Source organism: Pan troglodytes, chromosome 17, assembly GCF_028858775.2.
Source record: "Pan troglodytes isolate AG18354 chromosome 17, NHGRI_mPanTro3-v2.0_pri, whole genome shotgun sequence".
Lineage (NCBI taxonomy): Eukaryota > Metazoa > Chordata > Mammalia > Primates > Hominidae > Pan > Pan troglodytes.
In genome coordinates, this window is record NC_072415.2 from 36,228,953 (window position 1) to 36,250,331 (window position 21,379).

At 39.6% G+C, this 21,379-nt stretch overlaps 1 protein-coding gene across 3 annotated transcripts in view; it reads left to right on the forward strand.

The window, feature by feature from the left end:
• TAF4B (TATA-box binding protein associated factor 4b) overlaps positions 1-19,000 on the forward strand; it is a 180,265-nt gene extending 161,265 nt beyond the window's left edge. The window contains exons 15-16 of one of the 3 annotated variants that reach the window (XR_001711287.4): positions 3,046-3,172; positions 7,166-9,012. Coding sequence is in view for 2 of the 3 variants with exons in the window: in XM_016933481.4 (XP_016788970.1) it covers positions 7,166-7,333 (168 nt within the window). In the remaining variant the exon portion in view is untranslated. Of the gene's footprint in view, positions 1-3,045; positions 3,173-7,165; positions 9,013-18,938 lie in introns of those variants that run through there. The other 2 variants (XM_054672158.2, XM_016933481.4) reach the window with 2 other exon arrangements.
• The last annotated feature ends 2,379 nt before the right edge of the window (positions 19,001-21,379 follow it).

The window sequence follows — 21,379 nt, forward strand, 5'->3', positions numbered from 1 at the left end:
TGGTTTATTTTCACTGTTTATTCATATAAGTGATGTTATTGGGTGACTCCAAACACATGGTTCTCCTACAGATGATATCACCTAAATGCCAAACACTGTAAAGTATTCACAGGTACAAAATCTTTTTATTCTAGTAAGTGATAAGTTAAAGAGAAAATTACATTGCACTGAAGACGTATGATGGTAGAGGGAAATAAAAAGTACTACTAAAGTGCGTAGGAGTTGCACCTAGGCTAGACCTGGGGTAAGTTTGTGTTTGTAGGCACTGGGGAGACTTGATATCCTAGCTGAATCCAAAAGAACTTAGATGATGTGGCAATAAGGATAGGATCAGTGGAGTTCAGTGAAGAGAGAATGCTATGTGCAATTAATTGTCTGTATCAAAAAGGAAAAATATTTTGTTCATAATCAATAGTTTGAGACAAGAAGAAAGGAATGAGAGATGAGACTAGGGAGAGAAACTTTGGTGTGGTCATGGATGGCCATATATGTCATGCTTAGATGTTTAGACTTGGTTCTTATAGGAAAATCTTAGCCACTGGAGCATTTCAAGCAAGAAAACAATTTTGTCAGATTATTTTTGAAAGATCCTTCTCACTGCAGTGTAAGCAATATTAACACTGGAAATAGGGAGGTTTTTTAGAAGGCTGTTGAAGTAATCTAGGCAGAAGATAATGGAAGTGAAAATGTAAAAGTAGATGGCTTAGAAACTATTAAGGGGGTAGAATAGATAAGTGGCAGATGGACTATAGAGAAAGATTTGAGGATGACATCCAATTTTCTGGCTTAGGCATTCCTTGAAATGAAGAGGAGGAAGGGAAGGAATGATAGTTTGAAACATGTAGAATTTGGGATACTTATAATACATTCAATTGGAAATCATTAAGAAATTGAACAGTGGCATCTGGAAAATGAGAGAGCGTTCTGTTGGAGATAAAGATGGGGGTGATCATTAGCTATGACAGGCAGTATATTATCTTTATAGCACTCATAATTACAGAGCTAGAATTGTAACTTGAAGCCAGTGATTCCGTGTTACATCAGTGTTTTCTTCTGTAAAGTACTATTGAAACATAGACATTTAGGAGTGATAAAATGGGGCAGAAGTTAACATGCAGTGTTGTCTGTATTCTGAAATAACTAGAAAGGAATAAAATGAAGGTGATAAAGATGAGAGATCTGTTGCTTCAGAAGTTCTGCTTGTTGACCAGCAGAGGGCAGTCAATTTTGAAGCTCAGTATTTTTCTGTCCTGTGTTCCCCTTTAAGGCCTAGAAGCTTGGGTGTTGTGAATATAGATTTTCAGTGTTCTTGTTACACTGGGTCAGGTATCCAGGGCACATTTATTTATTTTTGCTTCTGAGACTTAGAAGATGTTCAGTTTTGTTTTTTTTTCTGGAGCCAAGTCTTCATTCTACTCCCTATTTCTCACATTTGGACCTTGTTTCCTCCTTAAAGCTGAAAAGACTTGAGCCATCCCTTAAGAGCTGCCATGGTGGCATGAGGTTGGGACTTAGTGTAAATCAGGTAGAATCTGAGAATGTCATGAATCTTTGCCTCTTGATTCCTCTATTAAGAAATTCTCAGTTTTTGTGTTTGGTTAACTATTCAGATTCAGGGACACAAATTTTGCTTTTATTAGTCGTAGGATTCAGGGAATTGAATGAAAGAGATTGACTTTTAGTTTCTAGAGACAATATTGAAAAGCTTAGTTGATTCTGTACAGCAGCAGGCTCCTCCACTATTTAATTTGAGGGGTGTAAGAAAAACTTACTGTCCACCCGTCACATGTCTGAAATGGCAATCAGTCTACTTTGGAGCTTTAGGCATTCAAGGCTCCCTTAAAATTCAGAAATTTCACTGAGAGGGACAAGGTAAGTATGGCAGCACAAATGATTTCTCTTGAGTTCAGTAACCAGTGATTTAGTGAAGACTTGAGAGAATAGGAACTAGGTAGGAAAAGTTTAACTAGTTTTAACTACGGGATGGGAAAAAAGGTCTGGAGCTAGAATTACACTGTTTCCTGTTTGTAAACCTTCAGTGCCTTCCTACTGACTAGGGAATTCATTATGAGAATAGGGCCAACATTTAGAGAGCGTATGCCATTCTCATTTAATCTTCAAACCAGCCATATGAGATAATTAGTGTTACTATCCCTATTTTGCAGATTCGGAAACTGAGGCACAGAGAAATTAAGTAATTTGAGATTGCCTATGGAGGAGACAACGAGTGTTTGCCACCATTCAGTTCTGTATATCTTATGCCACCTAGCACAGTTCTTGCCCATAGTAGGTGCCCGGTAACCCAGATAATTTTGAATGGAATCAGAATGTAGACTAGCATGAAGCTACATTACCGTGGATGGTGGCTCTTGGGAGGAGAGGCCCGTATGGAGTCACTGCAAACCCCAACAGGATTCCCGAAGCCACTGGGTTCATAAAGATGTCCTTTCTGCTTCTGACTTAGAGCAGTCATCCAACTTAAGGAAATGTGGAAAAAGAAGTAGAAAAATCTTTAAAGGTTTTATTTCACAACACTGCTGTATTAAGTTGAGGGATAAAAATTGGATTACTAGTTATTTTTGGTTATTTAGTATCATTATTAAAATGGTGTTATTTATCTAAAATTGATAACTGATGATTTTCCATTTTTTCTTGTTAGAGCAATAGAGTTCCTCAGAAGTTTCATTATAAAAACAAGAAACTTAGTTCAGTGGTATAACAAAACAAATTAGGTGAGATAAGTTGTTAGTGGGCTGGGTAACATTAATGAGTAACAATTATGAAGGCTAACATAATTGATCTGGCAATTTTAGAAGATGTTAACATTTAGGTTTGAGTCGGCTTCCTAGGACATCTTTTGTGCACCTGGGAAATGAATTGGTCGTTTCATCTTTCATTTTCATCCAGGTGAAGAATCCAGATTAAGGAATATCCTCATGTAGAAAGTTACATGGGAAAACCTTCTATTTCCGAAGTGAACAGTACACTAACAGTGAGAAGAATAAACAGCGTTTTTTTTTTTTCTTCTTCTTCTTCTTCTTGCAGACTCTGGGCCCTTAACCACATTAGTATTCTTTGTGATTTCTAATGTGACCAGAAATCAGTCCTAGTCAACTCTGGGGAAAGGACTTGGTGAGGCAGAGGAAAATTAAAACTGATGGTGAAAAAGCAGGTTTGGTTTTTATGGCTGTAAGTTATCTGTGCACTGTCTACCCCCTTGACTGTGGATAACTGAGAGTAGCTGGTTATTCTGGCCAGGTCATTGTGATTGACAAGTTACAGTTGTGGACTTTGCCAAATCAAAGCTCAGGAATAAAAATGCTATATATTTTGTATTCAGATTCAAGAAAGATTGACTTTCTAAGTTAGCTGCTATTTGGGGGAAGAGAATGCTATCACCTTCGTAAAGTTGTGAATTATGAAAGACATTTCTGTTGGGTTACTGAATGTCCCTTGGGGTTTTTTTCATTTATAACATTGCCTCAGGCTCTCTGCTGCATCCTGTTGGAATGACCTTCTTTTCAACTCTGTGCTGGCAGCTGTAATATGGCTCTTTCCCCTGAATCCTTCAGGCTTGTCACATGACAAACATGAACTGTGACCCCTTTGTTCCTTACTCAGATGATTAGGTCTCTTTATTTTTTTTTTCTGTTTGACAATTTTGCCTTATTGTCTTTCCTTTCCCCCCTCTCTTTGCTTCCATGTTAATTTCCTCCTGAGGCAAGGTTTTTGGGGTAGCAATTTAATTTTTTATTGAAATATAGCATCAATATAGAAAGTACACAAGTCATAAGCTCACCACAGTTTTCACAGCATGAACACATTCATGTAGGCAGTAGTTAGATCAAGAAGGAAACATCACCAGAACTCCAGAAAACTTCAGTCTCTTTCTAATCACTTCTCATCTCCCCCATGGGAACTCACTCTCCTGACTTTTTTTAAGCTTTGCCTGTTCTGGGACTTGGTAGAAATTGAATCATACAGTATGAATTCCTTTGTGTCTGGTTCCTTTCATTGAACATTTTTATGATACTCTCTCATGTTACCCAGTCGTTATTGCTGTGTATTATTCCATGGTATGACTATTCCACAATTTATTGTACTCTTAATGTACTCACTCAGATTGTTTCTAGCTTAGGGCTCTTGTGAATAGTAGTCATCCTTATACATATCTTTTGATGAACCCATGGCATATTTCTGGGTATTTACATAGATGTGGAATTGCCAGGACATTATGTCTGTCTAGCCAGTTATTTTAAAATCTCATATAAAACACCAAAGTACTGATTTTAGGAAAACTCTTAGAAGATTTATAAACATATAGTTACAGTTTTAGCATAATGTATCTAATTTATGGCTAAAGAAATTGCCTCTAGTTAAATGTATTGTAGTTGTTTTTTGTTTTTTAAGACAGAGTCTCACTCTGTCACCCAGACTGGAGTGCAGTGGCATGATCTTGGCTCACTTCAACCTCTGCCTCCCAAGTTCAAGCAGTTCTTCCACCTCAGTCTCCCGAGTAAGTGAGCTTACAGATGCACACCACCATGCCTGGCTCATTTTTATTTATTTTTTGTTAGAGGTGGAGTTTCACCATGTTAGCCAGGCTGGTCTCGAACTCCTGACCTCAAGCGATTTGCTTCCCTTGGCCTAAATATGTTGTAGTTTTAAATGGGTTACTCCTGTAAACAACAAAATTTCCACTCACTGCCAATTACATGTTTTAGTAACTTTCTTCCTAATATGTACTTTTTATTCAATTTTCCAAACAAAACTGAGCTTTTGGTCCCATTCTGCAAAAATCTTATGAAGATATTTTGATGGTAATAATTTACAATAGTTAAAGTTACATCTGAGTTACACCATCTCTGAGTGTTGATGCTAGCAGAGTAACATGCTAGTGCTTCACTGCCAGGCTTAGCTGAAGTACCAGAGGCTTACACTTGTACAAATTGCATTCATTACCAAGAACCCTGCAGAAGTGGTGAGAGACTGGCTCTATACTGTAGATGGGCTCTGGGATAAGTAGCCAAACAATTGTGCAGCTGAGACCAATTTTTTCCCCTCTTTTAGAACGTGGACTTTCCAAAATTTTTTCCATGGATACTTATGAACAAGTTTAACTTAATGAGTATAAAAATATGACTGTGACATCATGTCCCTCAAAAACTGGGTAGTATCTCTTAAAGAAGTTTTATTTGTCCGTCAGATAAAGTACCCCTAAGTCATGCTGTGAACATGCATGGAATTAAGTTTGACTGATTTTGACCACGGTGTTTTGGAGACCTTAAGAGATTTCCTTCCCCTCCATCAGAACAAGAAACCCAAAAAGGTGGAAGGAGTAATTAAAATTTAATTGTTATAAAAGGACAGTAACAGAACCAGATTTTCTTCCTATGTTATCTTTCCTTATGTATGTCTTTCGGGTGGATAAAAGAGAGTTGCCAGTCCTATCGAGACTTTTTTTGAAACAAAGGATTTTGTTTTGAAACAAAGGTAAAAAGAATTAAAGGATTTCATTTTTACAAAATTATCTTTTGAGAGTTCTGTGTTTTCTTTTCTTCCAATTAAAAGTAATAGTATATAGACATATTGGTAATTCATATTGGTAAACATATTCAGAAAACTGTCCTAATTACAGGAGTGTTGTGTTTTCGTCATTTTAAAATGACATTTAGAATGCATGTTGTTCTGTTTTAAACCAGTACATTCAGTTTAGAAAATATTGCGGATAACTTGTGTTGTTCTGTGAACTCTGCTAAGCCCTAGAGGAGACAGAAACCATAGTCCTTGTCCTCAGAAAGCTTATGGTCTAGTGGGTATGTAGTGGTGGTGGGAGCATATACAAATTACTATAGTACAACGTAAGGTAATTGCCACAGTGAGATTTCCTTGGATGAAGGACAGGTAGACCCATTTGAAATGGGTCTTAAAAGATGAGTAGATTGGCCTAGAATGGCCTCTTTGCTAATCTCTGCCTATTGGCAGAGGAGCCATGTGGCTGCAGTTAAGATGTCTTGTAAAGGAGCAATGGGAAGTGAGGCTAGAGCGAAGGAAGCCAGAGTGATGGGTTTATACGTGATATGGTGGATAATATAGCACAGTGGTTAAGAGTGCTTTATTTTTATTTTTATTTTTATTATTTTCATTTTTTTGAGACAGAGTCTTGCTCTGTTGCCCAGGCAGGAATGCAGTGGCGGGATCTCAGCTCACTGCAACCTCCGCCTCCTGGGTTCAATTCTACTGCCTCAGCCTCCCTGGTAGCTGGGATTACAGGCATGCGCCACCACACCCAGCTAATTTTTTTATTTTTAGTAGAGACGGGGTTTCACCATGTTGGCCAGGCTGGTCTCAAACTCCTGACCTCAGGTGATCCACCCACCTCGGCCTCCCAAAGTGCTGGGATTACAGACGTGAGCTACTGTGCCCAACCAGAGCACTTACTTTAGGTCAAATTAGAAACTGAGTCACAGCTCAACTTTGCTGTGTGACCTTGAACAGATTGCTTAACCTATCTAAGCTCAGTTTCCTCATTTGATAAATGGGGACAGCGCTTATATAACTGGCTGCAATTTTGTATGATAGAAAAGAGATAATATATGAAAAGTGCTCAGCGTGGTTCTCAAGAACCTGCTCTGAGCAATGGGAACCATTGAAGATTTTGGAACCATGGCCTGGTGGGATCTGAACCGTGAAAGGCCTTCATTGTTATTTTTTATTATTGACATACAAAAGACTTCATACATTTAAAGTCTACATTTGATAGATTTTTATGTATGCATACAACTTTGAAATCATCACCACAATCAAAGTGATAAACAAGTCTTTCACTCTCAAAAGATTTGTGTAAGACCTTTAAAGAGGGAAAGTCTGGCCTGCAGTGCACCGGGAAGAATGGAGCAAAGTAGAGCCTGGAAATGGAGAAACCAGTTCAGAGGCTATTGCCATGCTGCAGGTGAGCAGGAAAGAATGAATGAGGTCAGGTGATAGGTTTAATGGCCATTTGAGATTGGCTGCTGGAGGACAGGGTTAGGTCTTCATCATTACATTATCTCCAGTACCTAACCCAGTGACCAGAGGGTAGTGGGCTCTGACATGCTAGAATTGACAGGCTTTCCCTTTATGAAAGATTTTTATTTCAAATTGCTTTTCCTTTTATTATTTTTAGGGCTTAAAAGACAACCTTCTTGCTTCTGGGACATCCAGCCTGACAGCCACCAAACAGTTGCATCGTCCAAGAATCACGAGAATCTGCCTCAGGGACTTGATATTTTGTATGGAACAGGAACGGGAGATGAAGTATTCTCGAGCTCTATACCTGGCCCTTCTGAAGTGACCACTCCACTCTTCCATCCAGATCCTTGCTATTTACTGCCAAAGAAGACACAAAGAGCATTGTTGCACTGTCCTGAAATTTCAATTTCTGGAAAATAATCACCAACATGAAAGAGCATTGTTTACAGTTAGAAACTTTATTAACTCTTACCTATCCATCTCATGGGACTCTTACAGACTCAGATTCATCTTTGTCTTCTGAAAATCAGTTATGAAATACACTTTGCACAGAATTAGGCATCTGCCTATCTGTGCATTAAATTAAAGCAAGTTAAGGCCCTATTTGTTACTACCTGCCTCATTTGCCAAATTGTAGCAGGTGAGGTGTCCTTCCCTAATACAGCATGCATTGAGATGCAGGAGAAAGGAAGAGGCATAAGAAAATACAAGATTGACTATTTCATTCTATATTGAACCTGTCCCAAAGTGGTAGGTTTTCTGGGCTGGAATCAGAAGTTGCTTAGCTAACTATGACAGTCACCTTCTGTACGTGACAGGCCACTGTGGTGACTTTGGTCGGCTGAGTTCCAGTGTTGTCAAAACAAGACAAATGGGGATAGATTGTGCCTGGGGTTGCTAATTCTCTGCTTCATATCACCATATGCCGTTTCTGGTACCAAGTGAGGGGACATGCTTGTCAGGGAAACCTTAAAATTGAATCTACTGATATATCTTGTTGAAAAAATGGAAAAGGTGCAAAGTATTAGAAGGAACGTTAGGGCGTTGCTTTCAAACTGATGAGGGGAATGTGAAAATGGTATCATAAAACAGGAAATGTGCTTCATATGCCCAAGAGGGGAAGAGGTAGAATCGGAACTCCAAAACAACTGGTACATGTTTTGTTGATGGGCAAAAAAAATCACAGCACAACCAGAAAGGAGAATGTACCAGATGTTTTCAAATTAGAGTATTTCAAAAGGAAAATGTTATTTTTTGTTTTGTATTGTTTTACATCCCAAGAAGGATAGTTTTTATAGTTCCTTCTGTCATAATATATTTTAGTTATCCTAATTTTTAAGCATGTTGGCACATTTAAAAAATCCTAATTGATGATGAGAAATTTTTAACAATAGGACTTTATGTTGGATTCTGTACTTAAAAGGTACTGTCAATATCTCACTCTTGGGGATATGAGCTCTAAATATGAGAAGCAAGTTATATGTGTTCACCTGAGGAAGAAGCTGACGGACAAAGCAAACCCTCTTTAAAAAAAAAAAAGAAAGAAAATTCCACGTGTGTGGAATACAGCCGGTGAAAAATAATCACTGTAGTTAGAATCACATACAGAAAAAAGTGATTGAATCCTCCAAGAAGGTATTTCAAAAATGGGAAATGCTATACTTATAAGAATTGAAGGGAAAAAAAAAAAACACCTCACGTATGTTATTCTTCATCCTGTTCTTCCCATTGGGACTGTTATGGCCATATTCTACAGTATAGTAAATTTTAAATTGGCCACATTTTTTTTTGTTTCAGCAAGTTATGTAAAATGCTATAAATTATGTGTATGTTAAAGGAGTACTTTAAGAAGAGATCTTTATCCAAAGTTGTTTTTGTATATTTAAATGCTTACCTTTATTTTTTGTAAAGTGCAGCATACTCATTTGTGTATAATCTTACTGATCAGATGTTTAAAATTATTTCAAATACTTCATTAAAATAATTATTTTATTATAAGAATAACTTTGCTCAGTCACTGACTTTGAAAACCATTGTCCTTAGTAGTTAGCCCCTGATGTGCTCAAATTGCTGGGCTGTGAATTTTTCCTAGCTCGGATTGTGAATTACTTTGGAGTATGGGCATTTTGGTTCCAGAAAGTCACTTCAGATCCAAGTTGTTGTATCACTTTCTTTGAAATAGTTGTAAATTTGCATGCTATTTGATTCACAAAGAAAGCTAGGCATACTCATTACAAAAGATTTTCTTGCCTATCAGAGTTTTTTAACTGAGGTATTTTTCAAAATTTATTTTTAATATTCATTTTTAAACTTTGTCTTGTGAAATATATCTTACACAAGAAAGAAAAAATAATGTATCCAAGGTATTCTTCTGTGCAGCTTGCAAAATGGTGGGCTTGGAGTAGATTTGATCTACAAATGCATTCTCCTTGACTCACACGGTATTGCCAATGTTTTAATTCATGAGAATCTATATTTCCATTTCTTTTGAGAAATTAGAAGATCTGGAATCCCTAGCTATATCCTTTTGTATGGCAACAATCCACCAGAGCTAACCAGCAGCTGTCTACTTGAGATACACAGGCATAAGTTTACCTTCCCTTGCCTGATTCATTTAGGCATTGGAGTTCATGACCCTCTGCCTTCAATATTTATTTTGCAGCTGGGCCTCACACCTGTAATCCCCAGCACTTAGGGAGGCCAAGGTGGGAGGATTGCTTGAGGCCAGGTTGAGACAACCTGGGCAACATAGCAAGGCCCACCTCTACAAAAAATGAAAGAATTAGCTGGGTGTGGTGATGTGCACCTGTAGTCCCAGCAACTCAGGAGGGTTAGGCAGGAGAATTGCTTGAGCCCAGGAGATTGAAGCTGCAGTGAGCTATGATCACACCACTGCACTCCAGCCTGGACGACAGAGCAAGACCCCATCTCAAAACAAAGTGTGGCCTGGCACGGTGGCTCACACCTGTAATCCCAGCACTTTGGTAGGCTGAGGTGGGTGGATCACGAAGTCAGCAGTTCAAAACTAACCTGGTCAACATGGCAAAACCCCGTCTCTACTAAAAATATAAAAATTAGCCAGGTGGGGTGTCAGGCACCTGTAATCCCATCTACTTGGGAGGCTGAGGCAGGAGAATCATTTGAACTCGGGAGGCGGAGGTTGCAGTGAGCCGAGATCATGCCATTGCACTCCAGCCTGGGTGACAAGAGTGAGACTCCATCTCAAAAAAAAGTGTGTGTGTGTGTGTGTGTGTATGTTTATATACACACATATACATATATTTATCTTGGGTGATGAACAGTTAAAAAGTACCAGAAATTCTCCATCTGTTTACTTTTTTAAAGAAACTCTACTGAGGTGTATTTTACATTAAACTACCCATTTCATCTATTTACTTTGATTTGTTTCTATATTTTAGATATAGGGTCTTACTCTTTAGATCCAGGGTCTCACTCTGTCACCCAAAGCTGGAGTGCAGTTGTGTGATGATGGCTCACTGTAACCTTGAACTCTTGGGCTCAGGCGGTCCTCCCACCTCAGCCTCCCAAGTAGCTGGAACTACTGATGAGTACCACCTTGCCCAGCTAATTTTGTAATTTTTTTGTAGAGATGGGTCATTGCTGTGTTGCACAGGCTGGTATTGAACTCCTGGGCTCAAGTGATTCTCCTGCCTCAGCCTCCCAAAGTGCTAAGATTACAGGTGTAACCACCATGCCCAAACCCATTTCCTTTTTTTTTCTTTCTTTTTTTTTTTTTTTTGAGACGGAGTCTTGCTCTGTTGCCCAGACTAGAGTGCAGTGGTGCGATTTTGGCTCACTGCAACCTCTGCCTCCTGGGTTCAAGCGATTCTCCTGCCTCAGCCTCCCAAGTAGCTGGGATTACAGGGTTGTGTCACCACACCCGTCTAATTTTATATTTTTAGTAGAGGCGGGGTTTCACCACATTGGTCAGGCTGGCCTCGAACTCCTGACCCCAAGTGATCCACCCACCTCCCAAAGTGCTGGGATTACAGGCGTGAGCCACCGTGCCCAGCCCCCATTTACTTTAAATATGACTGAACGATCTTTTAAATGGTCTCCTGCTGAACATCTTTGATTCTTCTCTTTAAAATAAAAAAGTAAAGTTTAATATTTCTTAAGACCTGCATTTGAGGTAAATTTTGTAAGAATTTTGGAAAAACTTTATTTAGAATTAAGAATATTTGTATTAGTTAGTCGTGGTTACAGCAGAGAACACAAGTAGTGTTAAGGCATATTCTTTAGAAAAATATGGAACCAAGTTCTCAAGCTGATTAAGTTGGACTTTATCTGTTTGCCTAGTTGTACTGTCAACCAACTGTTTATAAAACTTTCCTCAGCAAGACTCAGTGATTGTGCAGAGATAAAACTATAATGTGTCACATGTTTATACACGACCTAGTAGTCGGTTTTTATTTTGTTGTTAACATATCTTTTTAAACACTTTCATATGCCTCTCTGAACTATTTTTTTTACATGTGGACATGATTTATAGCTGATATCAGCATCTTTTTCTGACTTTTTAATACTGCTTAGTATTTTCATATGCATTTCAGCTGTATCACATTGGTGCATTTGCTTTTTTGCCAAAATTGTTTCACCAGTTGGAAGTTGGTCTTCAGTAGATATTTTTGTTATTTTTCTTCCAGTAAACAATTGAGAGACTGTGCTGTACCAACAAGAAACCGAAAGTGTTGATCATCATATAGCTGAACACTGGCTGGTTAGGTGAGATATAGAAATATAAAGTAATAGAGTATATTACTATACACTGTATATAGATATAGAAAATAATACAGATATATAAAGTAGAAGCATCACAGCCTATGTAGACCTTGCCACGTTGAATATTTGTAGGAAGAAAATATTCCCGAGGAAGTCATCTGAAGACTTTTGGCTTTGTTGGTAAACCACAATGAGAGCAATTTTAATGGCAACTCTTAAAATAATGTTAGGTTGCCATCTCTCCAAGTTCTTTTACCATGGGTGGTACTGAAGCAGTATTGCTATGGGTGAGAGCACACCCTGGCTTCCCATCTTAGTCCTGCCTCTTTCCAGCGTGTGACCTTGGCAAATTATTTAACTTTGCTGTGCCTTTGTTTTCTTATGTATATATAATAGGAACCACCTGTGAGGTGGTTGGGGGACTTCAATGCATTGTCATATGTAAAGCACTGTTCTAAGTGCTTTATATGTGAGCAGTGCTAGAACATGTAGTGAACAGTATACAGTCCTGCATCACTTAATGACAGAGACCATGGGCATATGTTCTAAGAAAGCATCAGGCAGTTTTGTCATGCAAATATCATAGAGTATACTTAAACCTGGATGGTGTAGCCTACTACACACCTAGGCTATATGGTGTAGCCTATTTCTCCTAGGTTACAAACCTGTACAGCCTGTTACTGTACTGAATACAGCAATTGTAATACAATGCTATTTGTGTTTCTAAACATACCTAAACATAGACAAGGTACTATGAAAATACAGTATTATGTGGCACATGGCTATGTATGTTGGTTATTATTGTTTTACAGATTTTGAATGGCATAGTTCTACTTCCTGTCTGCCTCTAGTACCTTTTTTTTTTTTTTTTTTTTTTGAGACAGAGTCTCACTCTGTTGCCCAGGCTGGAGTGCAGTGGCACCATCTTGCCTCACTGCAACCTCCACCTCCCAAGTTCAAGCGATTCTCCTGCCTCAGCCTCCCGAGTAGCTGGGTTTACAGGTATGGACCACCATACCCAGCTAATTTTTGTATTTTTAGTAGAGATGGGGTTTCTCCATGTTGGCCAGGCTGGTCTTGAACTCCTGACCTCAGGTGATCCTCCCGCCTTGGCCTCCCAAAGTGCTGGGATTACAGGCGTGAGCCACCATGCCTGGCCTCCAGTACCATATTATACTGATGAAAGTCACTGGCCGAATGCATGCACCTTAGTGTCTTATTTATAGATAGTCTAAGATCATGTGAGATTGTTATATATTGCATTGGGGATTGGGTAATGGGGAGGCTAGAAGGAGAAAGGTACGATAATACAGTGGAGCCATTTGACAGAATAATTGTTATGTCGGTGGCTTTGCCTAATAAGTTTCCTGTGGAATTGGAAGCAGTGAAGAAACCATGTCATTACTTGAAAACGCTATAGATACATGGTGAATATTCAAGCAGTATAAAAAAGCATAGCAAAAAAACTATCTTACTCAGACCTTCCCAGGTCCCCTGCTCCCCTCCCTAGATTCACCCACTTTTGCCAATTTCATACATCTTTCCAGCATAGTCAATATATATATAAGCCCATAGTTATATATTCCCCCTTATTTGCATATGACAGCATACTGATCTGTCCTTTGCCATTTTCAAAACCCTGTTATTCTTAATTCAATTTATACTGTGTTCCAGGTCAGGAGTCTTGGTAGAGTCTTGCTGTAATCTTTGGGAAAACAACACATGAATGTTTCCTCAAGGGGTTTAGTCACAAGTTTTCTTACTATTTTGTAGATCACAGTGTTTCTTTACCAAAGAGGCATGCATCATAAGGGGAGTAGAGATTTCCCAAGATGAGGAGGTGCAGAGAGGGAAAGAAGAAAAGTCATTTAAGGGAAGGATTGAGTATTCCAGTTGTAATTATAAAGTTTCTCTGACAGCATCCTCCCACCATGAACCACTAGTATCCTGGAAACCAACCTGAATTTAGGATCGCTCCAACCTCTTTTCTGTAAGATTTATATTTCTGATTAAAAATTAATGAATAGATCAGAATAGGGATGATCTAAATCTGAGATTCCTCGGAGTAATCCCTGATGGGATGCCTGATACCCAAAATACTCTTAAGTCTTGTATTCTAGGGCCTTCTAAGGCAAAAGATTGAGAGGCCCAAAAAGAGAAAATATGTTTAGTAAAGAAAATATTTACTTTGACTAGTTATGATGGTCATATAGGGGAGAAAAGGCAAATTTTGGAAATGTAAGATGGGGACAATTAATGTATATACACTGTCCAAATTCAAAAGGTACAAAAGAGGATACAGTAAAGTCCCCCACCTTTGTTGTCTAGGTAAATTGTTCACAGTTTCTCTTTCTAAGAAATTTTAGAAAAGGAGTTAGAGGGTTGCCTGTAAACCTTTCATCTTCCTCAAAGATTTTTCCTTGATTATGAGTGATATATTCTCATTGCAGAAAATTTGGAAAATAAAAATATAAGGAAAATGAAAACACACGTGGCACTGTTAATATTTTGATGCATTTCTTTCTAGCCTTTTTTTCCTGTGCTAACTCTGTGGATGTTTTAGATCACACTGTTGAGCCAGCATTGTGTCTTACTGATGTACTTTTGGAAATGCTGGGGGAAATGAGAAGAAAAACAACTAGGAGAATGAAGCATCGCTTTTGAATTCTGTCCCTCAAAGTGATGTTGAGGCCATGTTTCTCATTTCCTCAAACAGCATATGGATTTGTTTAAGGTGTTTCAATTTGCTGTCGTTATGGGTGAAATGAAAGTACCCATTTAGTCTCGTCATTGCTTGCAGGGTTCTCTACATGTTAAGGTATTGTGGAAGAAAAATTGCCATAACTCTATGCAAATTATTTAGATTCAAAGCTAGTATAGAAATGTAACTTTTGAGGTTTAGGCTATAGGACTGATAACTTTTCATATTTGTGATATTAATGGAGGCTTTGCCTGAGAATGAAGGAAAGGTCAGGACTTGATGGTTGGCTTCTTGACGACATCTTATGGCTGAGGCCTCCAATTCCCTAAATACAAGTGGGAAGTTGTGCTGGGGGTCTCCACAGGTCCTTTAAACTTTCAACTCTCAATAGTTTAATCTCACTGGGTACTTCTTTGCAATCTTAATTCTTATAAAAGTGATACTGGTTGCCTTTAATGCTAAGGGAAGGAAGAAAATTGAACAAATAGTGCTTTGTGTCTTCTGTACTTTCTGCCATTATCAAAAAGTGTGTGTGTGCTGCTGGACCAGACCCAATTAAGGATACAAGCATTGCCATTGACCTATATTGGCTGCATCCGTTTTCTAGGGCTGCTGTAACAAATGACACAAACTGGGTGACTTAAGGCAACAGAAATTTATTCTCACAGTTCTGGAGGCTAGAAGCCCAAATCCAAGGTCGGCAGGGCCGCCCTCACTCTAAAGGCTCTAGGGGAGAATCCTTCCTTGCCTCTTCCAGCCTCTGGAAGCTGCTGGTTGTGGGAACAAAATGACAATGTCTGTGTCTGTGTTCACATAGTCTTCTCTGTGTCTTTCTGTGTCCTCTCCTCCTCTTATAAAAACACCAGTTGGAGGGCCCTCCTCCCTGAGGGCCGTCACTTGGACTACACACAAGTGTATAATCTCATCTTCACATTTAACTAGTTACATTTGCGAAGACACTGTTTCCAAATAAGGTCCCCTTTTGAAGTTCTGGGTCAATGTGAATTTTGGGAGGATAGTGTTCACCCCACCAAAGGAGCATATGCCTTGTGACTTTATATTCCCGATAGCTCTTCTACTTTCTATCCTTGGCTTTAATAATAGCGAAAATCTTATGGCTAAGATGTGTAGGGGTTGATTTTGTGTCTCTTTACACTGGAAACAGAATCTTGAGGTCTGTCAAGAGAGTGGTTTTCACCTTTTTTCACTTCTCTTCCACTTCAGGCAAGGTTGGGAAGTTCCTAGTAGGTGACTGTCCTGAGAAATGTCTTTGGTGTGGTTAACACAGTGTCGTCCTGGTGTTTAGAGTAGTACCGTATAGTCAAGTGAAGGTATTCAGAAGACTTGAGATTTCGCATGCTATTTACATGTTAACAGTTCTTAAGGAAATTCTCCACACCATGAGCAAATCATAAATTTATTTCATGTGGAAGTGTTGATTCTAACAGATACCAAGTATTAGAACATTTTAAATATAAATATACCAAGGTTCTATCTCCAAGAACTTCAGGAGACTCTAGTTCTCCTAAAATGAGAACATGCTAATATTTGGAAAATATCAGTTACTGTTCTCTGTCTGCTTCCAAAAGCAGCTAGGGGTCTGGTACCACTAAACCAAACAAGTTAATTTATCTGACACTGGCAGGCTTGCTTTTCAGGTGGAGACCTGTGTTATTGGAGATGGAAAGGAGGGAGCAAAACTCAGAATGACTGGGGAGAGATGCATCACTGAGGAGACTTGGAAATTAGAGAAATATCAAGAGTAGCTTTATTGACTTAACTGCAGATGCCACCATTGGGCATTAGCCTCTGGAGCTGGGAGTTGGTGGCAAGTTGTAAATTGAAGACCACTACAGGCAGTGCAGATTTTTATCAGATTTCTTTTGTGCCTAGAATATTAAACAGATCTTAACTAATTTTTAAAAGAATATGTGTTTTGCCTACTGTAATTTAAAAAAGCCATCCTCTCTCTACTATGTGTGAATGTATTGAATAACTAAACCAATAGTTGGCAGGGGTTTGGGGAAAAGGCCCTTAGAAGTTTCCACATACTCTAGGGAGAATCTTGCAGAAAAATCTATCTGATGCAGTATGGAAAGATCCAAAAACAGCAGGCTTGGCCTAAGATGTTAACATAGGAACAATCAGCTACCAGATTCTCACATTTCTTTCATGATCAGTCTCTTCGGTTATCTCTAGGGAGTACTCAGATCTGAGGTTCCCAAGATGAAGTTTTAATTCATCTTTTGGAAAGATGCAGAGGTAGGCATGGAGATAAGGAGAGAAAGATGTCAAACCAAGCAAAAGATAGGGTTTTGTAACCTCTATCTGCTTAAGTCTATTTCAAGTTTACTGAGTGATATTGATTATTAAGATGCAGACTAGGTTACAAAGAATGACGATGCTGATGTGGTCTAGTCTACCACATTTAAGCATAAATCCACTTAGAATCAAGCCACATGTGTGAAGCCCAAGGTTCTTGATATTCCTCAGCATATCTAAAGTTTACCCAGCTCAGCGTTCCATCTACTAAAGGAATTCCCTTCAGCATCCCTGAAACAAGCCTTCTACTTGAATAGTTCTACCTTATCCTAGAATTCACAATTGAACTGTCCTGTTACTCTTTATGTTCTGTCTTGGTTTGATTTTGAAATCTGCCTTCCTACAATTTAATATTTGGGACTTACTTTTTTCTTCCAAAAGCACATAACTAGCAATTTGCTGATCCCTATGTATCAGATACTATGTCAAACTAAGCATCTTACCTGCATTATCTAACTTAATCCTCACAACAGCCTTCTGATAGAGAGTGGCAGAGAGGGGCTAGCAGTTCACTGAACTCGTTTTCCCTTGGCTGTGCAGCTAGACCACATTTTTAAGCCTCCTCATAGTTAAATGTGGCCTGGTGCCTGAGGTCCAGCCAATGAGATGTAGGCAGAAGGGATGTGTGACACTTTCAGATATGGCTCATGATAACCTGCCATGCATGAGCTTTTTATTTATGTATTTGAGACAGGGTCTTGCTCTCTCACTCAGGCTGGAATACAGTGACACGATCTTGGCTCACTGCAGCCTTGACTTCCCAGGCTCAAGTGATTCTCCCACCTCAGGCTCCCGAGTCACTGAGACTACAGACACATAGCACCATGTCCAGCTAATTTTTGTATTTTTAGTAGAGACGAGGTTTCGCTATGTTGCCCAGGCTGGTCTCAAACTCTAAGCTCAAGCGATCTTACCCCCTCAGCCTCCCAAAGTGCTGGGATTACAGGCATGAGCCACTGCGCCCGGGCTCCACACATGATCTTGCATGCTCTTTCCCTTTCATGGTGACCTTGGAAGGTTGGTGATGAAAATGGCAGAGCCACCAGATGGAAGGAGCCCTACGTCACTGAATCTTCGTTTAGTGCAAAACTGCCTGCTAATCCAGAACACCCATTTTGGACTACATACAAGTGAGAAATAAGGCTCTGATGTGTAAGACACTAACACAATATTTCTGTGATAGCAGTTAACAGCCGAATTAACTGATACAGATGGCTACTGCTCTTAATATTTTTATTATATGATAAAGACACTTCTGTGTCAAGCGACTAGGTAATTTACTGGAAGTCAGTCACAGAGAAAGTGGTGTTAAGATTTGAACATAGATCTGTCTAACCTCAGAGCCTGGACTCTTGATCCCTACACCCTACACTGAGATTTTCTTTAAATGCTTAGGGCTACTCTCTCCCACCTAATGGTATTTTAAAAATCTAAGGAAAGCTACCCATTTTCTTTCCTACACTTATTATTCCCTTCTCCAGGCTGATGGATCCCAGCTCTTTCAGTTCTCACAGTGGAAATTCTAGATTTCTCTGTATTTTTATTGTTTTCTTGGTTGTATTCTAATATCATAAAGGCCACATTAAAATATGGCTCCCCACACTAAATGCAGCACAGCAGGTGGGGCTTGGGGAGTAGGAAAGACAGTGTGCCCATTTACTACTTAGAATTCCATAATTCTGTAGGTACAAAGTTAAGACTGTGATTAATCATCCTAGCGCTTTTCACTCTCACTATTCAGTGTGGCCCATGGACCAGCAGCATTGGTATCAACTGGGAACTTGCAAGAAACGTAGGATTCAAGCCTCACCCCAGACTTGTTTTTTTTTTTTTTTTTTTTTTTGAGATGGGGTCTTGCTCTGTCACCCAGGCTGGAGTGCAATAGTGCAATCTCGGTTCACTGCAACCTCTGCCTCCTGGGTTCAGGCAATTCTCCTGCCTCAGCCTCTGGAGTAGCTGGGACTACCAGCGTGTGCCACCATACCCGGCTAATTTATATATATGTGTATGTGTGTGTGTATATATATATATATATAAATATATATACATATATATTTATATATAAATATATATACGTATATATATTTATATATATATATAAATATATGTATATATAAATATTTATATATATATATACACACACATATTTTCTTTTTAGTAGAGATGGAGTTTCGCCATGTTGCCCAGGCTGGTCTCGACTCCTGACCTCAAGTGATCTCCCTGTCTCGGCCTCCCGAGTAGCTGGGACCACAGGTATGTGCCACCATATCCTGCTAATGTATTTTATTTTATTTTTAAATTTATTTATTTTTGAGACAGAGTCTCTCTCTGTTGTCCAGGCTAGAGTGCAGTGATGCAATCTCAGCTCACTGCAACCTCTGCCTCCTGGGTTCAAACAGTTCTCCCGCCTCAGCCTCCTGAGTAGCTGGGATTACAGGCACCACCCACCACACCCAGCTAATTTTTTGTATTTTATTAGAGATGGGGTTTCACCAAGTTCCCAAGGCTGGTCTCAAACTCAGCTCAGGCAATCCTCCCACCTCAGCCTCCCAAAGTGCTAGGATTACAGGTGTGAGTCACTGTGCCCGGCCACATCCAGCTAATTTTTGGGTTTTTTGTAGAGATGGGGTTTCACCATGTTTCGCAGGCTGGTCTTAAACTCCTGAGATGAAGCGATCCTCCTGCCTCGGCCTCCCAAAGTGTTGGAATTACAGGCGTGAGCCACCACGCCCAGCCCCCACCCCAGACCTTTTGAATGAGATGCTTCTTTCTAGCAAGATCCCCCGGGGATTGTGATGCACACTGAAGTTTGGGATGGGCCTTTCTAACTGATAGTTGCCTTGATCAACCTAAAGAGGAAAGTTTAAATATATCTGGTTATACTTCATTTTGTTTGTTTAGGCCTGTTATTCTTAGCTGGTCACAATCATTTTGATTCTGTCACTTACTGAGAACATTTGAGTTCAAGTTCTTCAATCAACTATACAGTTGGTTTTCCCTCTCAACCTTGTGTCATCCACAAATTTCATAAGCGTACTTTCTGTGTTCATTCAACTTGTGCATAAATGTGTTGAGCAAGACAGGGCCAGCAATAAAACCATGAAGCATGTTGCTGCCCTGCAACATCAATCTATTAATTAGCACTGATATCACTCTACAGTCAGCTGTGACTGTATCTAACTGATGGTACTATTGCAGAGTCCACAGGGTTTATGAGCAACTCTGAAGAACAAGTTGCTTGGTTCTAAGCACTATGCAGCATGTGGCTAACCCGTCTAGCAGCCATCTCAAAGAAGAGCAGGACAATGGGTGGAAGATCCCCATCTGTGATGGGCTGAATTGTGACCTTCCCAAATTTATGCATTGAAGCCCTAACCCCCAGCACCTCAGAAGGTGACTGCATTCTGAGGTAAGGCCTTTAAAGAGATAAGTCACAGTGACAGAATCAGGATGGGCCGTAATCCAATGACTGGTGTCCTTATAAGAGGAGGAGATAAGGACACAGAAACACACATAGAGTGTGCGTGTCCTTACTTCATGTGAAGAAAGAGGGAGAAGTTGGCCATCTCCAAGTCAAGGAGAAAGGCCTGGATGGACCAGTCTTGCCTCACAGTCCTCAGAAGCAACTGCCCCCTGCCAACACCTTGATCTTGGATTTTTGGCCCTTCAGAACAGTGAGAAGATTAATTTCTGTTGTTTAAGCCACCCAGTCTGTGGTGCTTTGTTATGGCAGCCCTAGCAAATGAATACACCATCCCCTCCTCTCTTCCACTATTGCTTTTTGGTGAAATTGGTCATCCTGGCCTTAGCAAGATAATCTGAGGTTTTAGCATAGCAGGCATGTTACTCAAAGTATGGTCCACGGACCAGCAGCCTAGGCATCACCTGGGAGCTTATTAGAAATGCTAACCCTGGCCCCACCTCAGAGCCACTCAGTGAGAATCGGCATTTTAACAAGATCCCTAGGTGACTGGCATTATAACTTTGAGAAGTGCTGTACTCCCAAACCCCTTCATTGATTTTTAGTAAACCTGGACTTTTCTGTATATTAGATTTGCTTAAAACTGCATTGCCTAAGGATCAGATCCAATCCAGGCTTAGGAATTTTAAAACTGGATTGAACTCTAGCCATAGAGTCAGATTTCAGAATGAGGACTTGAAGCCCAGAGAGATGAGGTAGTTTGCCTGAGGACACAGCACTAGAATTAATTTTGATTTATGCACAATTTCTAGGAACACTGGTAGTATTTAAAAAAATTTTCGTATGCACCCTGGCAATGTCACTCAGTTTTTGAGCCAGACAAATGTAAGAACTGGGTCTGAACCTAAAGCAATGGACAAATTAGCTGACTACATACATTAACTGCATTTAAAGAGGTTAGTGCAATGAGGGGTTGGAAGAAATCCGAATTGTCTGCTAGACAGAAACACCACCATTCTTCCAGTTAGAGGGGCTAACACCCCACAGTTCACTCTATCTGGTCTTACTTTCAAAGGAGAGATTATTAAAGTCTGTCCTGTCTCTAACATTTCTAAGCAAATTCTCACACTTTTTTTTTTTAAGATGCAGGATCTGGCTATGTTGCCCAGGCTGGTCTTGAA